The sequence below is a fragment of the Rhagoletis pomonella genome, unplaced genomic scaffold (genome assembly GCF_013731165.1).
Source record: "Rhagoletis pomonella isolate Grant_MI unplaced genomic scaffold, Rhpom_1.0 Rhpom_scaffold_00001, whole genome shotgun sequence".
Lineage (NCBI taxonomy): Eukaryota > Metazoa > Arthropoda > Insecta > Diptera > Tephritidae > Rhagoletis > Rhagoletis pomonella.
Genome location: NW_023458555.1, coordinates 14,513,452 through 14,521,421, shown reverse-complemented (window position 1 = coordinate 14,521,421; position 7,970 = coordinate 14,513,452). Strand labels below are relative to the sequence as shown.

The 7,970-nt window shown below is 35.1% G+C and overlaps 1 protein-coding gene across 2 annotated transcripts; it reads left to right on the top strand.

Annotated features, from left to right (window-relative positions):
- The first annotated feature begins 63 nt into the window (after positions 1-63).
- On the top strand, positions 64-7,788 carry LOC118739683 (ras-related protein Rab-11A-like). 2 transcript variants are annotated; one of them, XM_036471162.1, is made up of 5 exons: positions 64-152; positions 597-880; positions 5,277-5,398; positions 5,640-5,988; positions 6,101-7,788. In XM_036471162.1, exons 2-5 carry the CDS (start codon positions 841-843, stop codon positions 6,229-6,231), a joined length of 642 nt encoding a protein of 213 aa, XP_036327055.1. In that variant the 5' UTR covers positions 64-152; positions 597-840; the 3' UTR covers positions 6,232-7,788. The 2 variants fall into 2 exon arrangements, with proteins under 2 accessions (XP_036327055.1, XP_036327065.1); XM_036471172.1 differs by lacking the exon at positions 64-152 and adding an exon at positions 168-368.
- Positions 7,789-7,970: the final 182 nt, after the last annotated feature.

The following is a 7,970-nucleotide window of genomic DNA, read 5'->3' as shown; positions in this document are numbered from 1 at the left end:
CAGTAGTAGATTATTTTTTCGTTTTGCTTTCCACCTTCGCCGCCCGCCATATTTGATCAGAGAACGTAAATTACGTTCTCAGATTGAACAACGGCACTGAAAAAAGAAGAAGAGATTTTCTTGTGTCGTCGTCGTAGTTGTCGCGTAAAAAGGTGATTAATTTTTTTAAAGATTTAAAGAAATCGAATCAAACATTGTTAATAGCATTTAGTCACAATTAAAGGGAAGCTTTTAAACATAACTAAAGTGTAGGAGTTATAGTGAAGCGATATTTTAAAGTGTAGCTTAGAAAATTGTGTATGCAAAGTTTTGGGCGAATTCCATTGGAAATGAAGCCGCTGTAGCGACACATACATTATGCAGAAGAAGTAAATGCTGAAGCGACAGCCTCTTAATCAGTGGAAAAGTCACCGCCCCGTCATATTTTCTAATTTAATATTTTCCTTTTTTTTCTTTCACTGTCGGCGCCATCGTCGTTATTGTCACCCGTCCGCTGGACCGTCGTTTTGCCCTTTGGTTTCACTATCTTCATATGTGTTTGTGTGTTTCGTCGTATTTCGGTGAATAATCGTTGATTTTTTATTACTATAAAAAAGAGCTTTGAGAAAGAGCAATAAAAAGATACGCAAATTACATACTGAAGAAGAAACTTTCAAGTAGAAAAAATACCACGATAAAGAAGTTGCAAGAAGATCGAAGAAGAAGAGTATTGGAAAAATAAAACAAGTGGAGTAACTGAAAAAGGATAATCACAGGTCACCGAATTGCACTGCAAAAGCGAAAAGGAAAAGAGGAAAAGGCAACGCTAAAAACAGTTGGAGAAACAATTCACATCCAAACATGGGCACAAGGGAGGACGAATACGATTATTTATTCAAAGGTAATTGATTGTTTTTAATTTAAATTAACTTAGCTGAAGGTAAGATACAGAAAACATGAATTATTACTAGAGTGTCGAACGAAAGAAAAGAACTGGAAAAGTTGCGATGAAAGTGGAACTAAAATGGAAGAGTCATTCATCAATAAAGTGCGATGACGTAGCCCATGCTCGAGTGGTTGGTTGGTGATATTTCGAGTTTCTGGTTGGTTATATCGGACAGCGTAATAAGAGCCGAGTCTGGTGTGCACTGTTTTTAATTTTCTAAATTTTCTATACAACAAACATGTATCTGAAGGGGTTACAGCGTCCTATATACTTACATATGTATATATAGCGCTAAACTATACAAAATATGTATTCATACATACTTGGCTTAATTGATATAAGAATATAATGAGCTATCAAGTAAAAGCGATAGTGCATATTCCACGCATGGTGGCTCGATCTTCAAAAGATTTCATCAGCATGTACAAACATATATATGTTTGTGCCTTCAGCTTCGATACCGCGGATGCAAACCGTCATCGGCAACTCGCAAATGCGAGCAGTTGTTTTGTACCTACTCGCTTTTCAGCTGTTTTGATGGTTACTAGCAGTCTGCTGCAACTATCATCACTTCCACTACTCAAGTACATGTATGTAAATACATATGTATGTGCTAGAGTAGCAGGTCAGACAGCCAGCCAGTCAACTTCAATCTGGTATTTGTTCTGCATGCCGTAACACATTCTTGTTCTTGCCTACTCTGTTGTGTACGAGTATTCATTTGGTGGTTTGCTATCATGTTCGGACGTTTAGTTTTGTGACACGTTGCATAAAAGTGACGTATTCGTGTTAAGTTATTTTTGGTGACTGATTTGGTTGAATGTTTTTTTTTTATGTTGCGTTGACCTCAACTTATTAAACTTTTCTATTTGATACTTAGACCCAATGCTGCTTGTTTATTAATAATTTCAAGGATGATTAGACTAAAGGAGTTACGTACATAGTTATTAATTATGCGGATTGGGTTTATTACCGACAGCTGATTGCAAATGTTTACCTCTCTTTGTTATGGCTGCCACTTTCGAGTTCGTCTGAGTAGCACAAATAATCGCTTCGTACACAATTATTTTTCATTGTTTTCTCAACATTACTCCTATGATCGTGATTGCGCATTAATCGAAAACGCAATTTCCTTTGTTATTCCCAAGTTATTTAAAAATCGCTTTTTTCTCTTAACCTTCTCTCTTGTTGATATTCTCTGCCTGTTGATGCTGCATAAACCGGATTTCTTTTTCAACATGGAATGATTTTAAAGTGTGCCTCGTCTTTCACTGAGCTATCTCATGTTCATATGGAAAGCACACATTCATATGTATGTATATACGTACATTTGTATGTACGGTGTACTTTCCTGTGAAACCTTTTCAAATGCATTTTATTGCGCGTTCGTTTTCTTGATTTATTTGTGATTATGTTGTACATTTTGTTGCATTTTCCAATTTAGAGAGAAGTCTAAGTATGTACATTAGACTACATCATTGCCCGTACAAAAAAAAAATATAAAATGTATTATATTTTAAGACTTCCATCAAAATATCTTCGAAAAATTTAGTTTTTTATTAAGTATTTTTGGAAAAAAATCACCTCAGACGACCAAACAGTTTAAGTTTGAGAGCATTTTTTGCAAAAAATTCTTTAAGAAACGGTTTTTATTCATGAAAACTCTATTTTTAGAGGTATTTTCAAAGCGGTCCAGCTCACGTAAATCTTAATATTTTTCCGAATATTTTGGGCTTGTCTTAAAATATAAAAGATTTTGCAATTCCGCCGGAAAAACCGCAACTTTTTTGGTGATGCAGCCTAATGTACATGCATGCAAACAGATGTGGTTTTTATGTAGTTACACATGTGTGTAATCATTACATTTGGACTGCTCATTGTGATTTTGCTTCCCAATAATCGCATTCTTATTTTTTCGTTTGTGTTTCTAATGATCAGGCATGGGCAGAGATGGGCACAGAATAAAATATGCAATCCCGAACCCGACCATCCCGAAACTCGATTTTTAGGTCCCGAACCCGCTTTCAAATTAATTCAAATAACATTTCATTTAGCTATTACCCCAGATATAGTACATTAACAGGTAACAATAATTTGAACTTTCTAAAGTTGCTGGTTTTTTCGGGAGTGTCGGGGGTAAAGGATTTCTGTGCCGTCCCACCCGCAAATTTCGTGACACCCCCCTCCCAGTTATGTCTCAATTAGTACCGTGGGCCCCGCGGATCCCGACGCCCAACGCCTATCTAATTTATAGCCTTTTTGTGTGCCTTGTGATTTCCTTATTTTTTTATGCAGCAATTATTAATATAAATAATATAAATAATAAACGTAAGTGGCCGTGATACAAGGCGATTGACGAAGAAGTTTTTCTTGAATTGCCCCTGTATGGTTGGCGGTGACCAGAGGACGCAGAGAATCGCTAAACAGTCATTGGTATATTATTATGCTCAGCAATACGTACCTATTAATTTCTCTGAAACAGACGGATTCTGATATACCACTACCGTTATTAATCGGGAGAAATAAAAAGATTTCAATTCTAAGCCATATGAATGGATCGAGTTCCATAATTCCATTATGAATGTAGAAACCCTACTTATTCACAATCAATCATGCGTAAAGTACGCCCAATAGGTACCGAAAGATGCCCGGACAATATTAGCTCGCTCTTCACATGTTATCTCAAACTGTCTAATCTTAATCCGAATCCAAAGTCGAATCTGTGCGCTTCCTGGGCCTTCAGATAAACGACATTAGATTCGCTGATTAGTCATGCTTAAGAAAGCTTCTACAAGAAAATATCGATTGCTTACACTTAAAAATATTTAGCTTCTGATACCAAATCCCACAATAGATGACTCACTCTGTCCGCTCATTCGTTGACACGATTAAGATAATAGCTGAGAAAAAATATTGTTTGCAAGAGCGAGGCACAACAGCCCAGAAGACAATTTGGGTAGGCCTTTTTCAGTGAAGCCAGTCTAAAAGGCTTTGTTAAGAATGGCTGGAAAAAGTGTTTCCCTGCATGCCCTCTGTTTACAAATAAGAAAGTAATAAGTTTATATTATTTACCATTACAGATGCATTCTAATTTGCAATAAAAAGTATTTGGCATGAACCGTAAATACCCAGTAGATAATTTCAAGGGCTAAAAACCATTCTAAAAGGCCTTCCCGAGAGACGTGAGGCACAACTTGAAGGCTTCTGCTTTCGCTACATATAGAGGGACTTTTATAGGACGTCGTGAGAAGGTCTTTTGAATTCTTGTTTCTAAAGGTGCTGATTTAGGTAATAAAAACAATAATTCTTCAAGGTATTTATTGAAGGTTCATATCAAATACATATGTACTGGCTTTTGTAATGCTAAATAATATAAACTTATACATTCGTGTAAATTGCAAATAGCAAAAGCGCTTCTAAAAAGCATGCTCATCTTGGTTAAGCCTTTTAGAATGGTTTCACTTTGGAAGAACTAACTAAATTGTGTTCTGGGTAAATACCTTCAAAAAGTATGATTTATATGAATTAAAGAACTGGCTATAGCAAAACTCCAAAAGGTCTTCTGAAGCACGTCTTACAAAAGCCCTTCTATGGGTAGCGAAAGCAGAAGTCTACTTCATACAAAAGAGGAAGGAATAGAGAGTGCAAGGTCTTCTGGTTCCCAGGAAGCCTTTTGAAAAAGCTTTTACCTCATGAAACTATCTACTGATCGATAAAAAACAAACTTTGAAGGTATAATTAATGAATGAATTGTTGGCATATTTTAAACTGCTGCTTAGTTGGGCTGCTATTTTTTTTGTCATGTATACACACTTCTAGGTGTAAATAAAGAACTTACATATGTACTTGCAAATCGGGTTTTTAAGTCAACATAGCCACTATCAATGTAGAATTGCCCAACACAACTATATGTGGACGTTTGGTGTGGTATTGCGTCGGCGGTAACGTTGAAAAAGAGAACGTGTTTATCAGCAATTCAAAAATATCCAATTATATTAAAATGTCAAAAGAGCAAAAATGTCTGAATTGGCGCCTGGCGACAGTTAACTGCTCGAATTTTTACTATCACTAATCATGAATATATATAATATAGAGATATGTAAATATCACTTGTTTGCTTGAAGAACGTCATAGCTCAAACGCAACTGAAAAAAAGTTATTATTAAATTAATTTAATAAGTTGTACTGATTAAATTATTTAGAAATTTTTTTTGTAAAACTTTAAAGGCTTGTTTTGCATTGCTTATATTTTGAGTTATTACATTCTGCCTGCAATTAAGCGATATGAACTTATGTACATACATATCGTTTTTTGTAATCAGTAGCTTATATATTGTATTATGTTTTACAGTTGTGCTGATCGGTGATTCCGGTGTGGGCAAAAGTAATTTACTTTCCCGCTTCACGCGCAATGAATTCAACTTGGAATCGAAGTCAACAATTGGAGTTGAATTTGCAACACGTAGCATAGAGGCAAGTAACATTTTATTACATATTAAATTCAGGGAAAGGGGCTTCTTGTTTAGGGGATCATGTTTCATATTTAGCTTTTTTATTTATACAGTACATTAAAATACAATATTACCCCACCAGCTTACATAAATATTTGCTAGCCTAGGCGCTACATAGTAACATTTTACTTCTAATGACCAGCTTACTCAACCACCCACAACGTCTACATAACGTTTATTTGTTCTCTTTTCATTTAATTTAGGTTGATGGTAAGACAATTAAAGCGCAGATATGGGATACGGCCGGTCAGGAGCGTTATCGAGCCATTACGTCTGCATATTATCGCGGCGCTGTTGGTGCACTGCTCGTCTATGACATTGCCAAACATTTGACCTACGAGAATGTGGAGCGGTGGTTGCGAGAGTTGCGTGATCATGCCGATCAGAATATTGTTATTATGCTGGTGGGCAATAAGTCCGATTTGCGGCATTTGCGTTCCGTGCCGACAGATGAGGCGAAACTCTTTGCTGAGCGTAATGGGCTGAGTTTCATTGAAACATCTGCCTTGGATTCGACGAACGTCGAAACTGCATTCCAAAATATACTCTCAGGTGAAATTCCTTTATCGATGCATACATATGTATTTTTCTCAAACACTTTGAACTGGCTTGCAATATCTTTAAAATATTTACATACATATAACATTCGACTGAATCCTTACAGAAATCTATCGTATCGTATCGCAGAAACAAATCAGAGATCCACCCGAGGGTGATGTTATTCGTCCAAATGTGGAGCCCATCGATGTGAAGCCGACTGTTACGGCTGATGTGCGCAAGCAGTGTTGTCAGTGACCGCCTTATGCACGTTCTGCATTACTTTTAAATGTCATCTATGCATAAATAATAACAACAACAACCAACCAATAAAACTACAATAAACTACTACGACCATAGTTCCCCAATCAAATTCAATCCAAATCAATTCCAAATTACAGAACCTACAACCAATTGCAACAAACAAAGCAAAGCAAAAGCAATTAAACAGAACAAACGGTAAAAGTAAAAAATGGTTATTATAAATACATATTATATTAAATGCAAGGAAATAATTGAAACAGAAATTAGTATAACTGCAATGAAATTTTTGAAAGAAAAGTAATAATATACATATTTAACTATAATTTGAAAGCGTATTTTCTTGAAAACAAACAAAAACAACAACAACAACATAAACAGAATGAAGTAAACAATGAACGCCTCTCAACGCAATCCTTAAACTTGAAAATTTTCGCTTAAGTCTCCGCCTTCTTAAAAAGTTTTCCCTATAATATAATCCAAAACAATCGCAATCAAAAAAAAAAAAAAATAAAACTACGCGTGACTGTATTGATGAGAACTACACAAATAAAATAGTTGTATTCCCATTCACCCAGCCATTACCATGACCACCGCCCCCATTTGATTTCATACGCTCGCATATCTACTATTGAGTTCAATTAAGTGCGTTTTCTTATTTATTTAAGCAACTATAGCTTAATTAAATTCAGTAAATCAGTTCAATAATTTTAAAAGCATACTTTTTATTGAAAAGAAGATTTTTTACTTTAAAAACAATGAAGGAATACCGAAAGAATTGAAGTTTGTAATTATAATTTTTTTCATATTCGAAGGATATGTAAAACTATTGTAAATGTTTTAGTAAAAAATAATTAGAAGCAACAACAAACTCAAACAAAAAAAACGAAATTAATTTAAATATTTATAAGGGGAAACACACACAAGAGAAAACTGCAAACAATTGAATATTCTGCTTTTTTAATTAAAAAATAAATAAAATACAAAAGTAATGTTTTATATATAAAATTATGTATTATGAAGTAATCAATACACGCTGGAAACACCAATAACACATACACCGCATGCATAATGCAATGGATGTGCGTGGAGAGGAAACGTAGAGGGCTACCGGAACTACTAGCATGCGGAGGGAAAAGCTATTGAGAAATTCATTGGTGGTCCTGTACGATTAGGAACACCATTCAAACAGATATCGCTATATGAAATTTTATTGGACTGGCATACAAGCAAGCAAGCAAGCAATAGAGAGTGAAAGAAAGGATCAAGATTTTAGCGAAGCTAAGGGAAGAGAGTAAAGAAAATGCGTAGATGAGTTAATACATAATTAATTAACATTGGAAAACTTATATGAATTAAGCGAAGCGAAAGAAAGCGATACAACATCTAACAACAGCCAGTTGTAAATTACTGATGATTATAAAATTAGTGAGAAAAAAATACATATAATTAATCGATTGATTGATTAATGCAATTATATTGTGTTTTGCTATATTTACCTATGTTAAGTGTATCTAAATGAATAAAATAAAAAATGAGAACAACAAAAATGTACGATAAAAATGCTTTTCACTTCAAGCCTAGGGTGTACGCGTATATCTTGAACAAGCACCGCCTGACATTAACCACTTAATGCGCACCTCCGTACATACCCATCGAACATATGTATGTCCCGCATGACATTAACCACCTTAAGAGCGAAATACACCACACAAGCGGCTTGTCAAACATTCTTC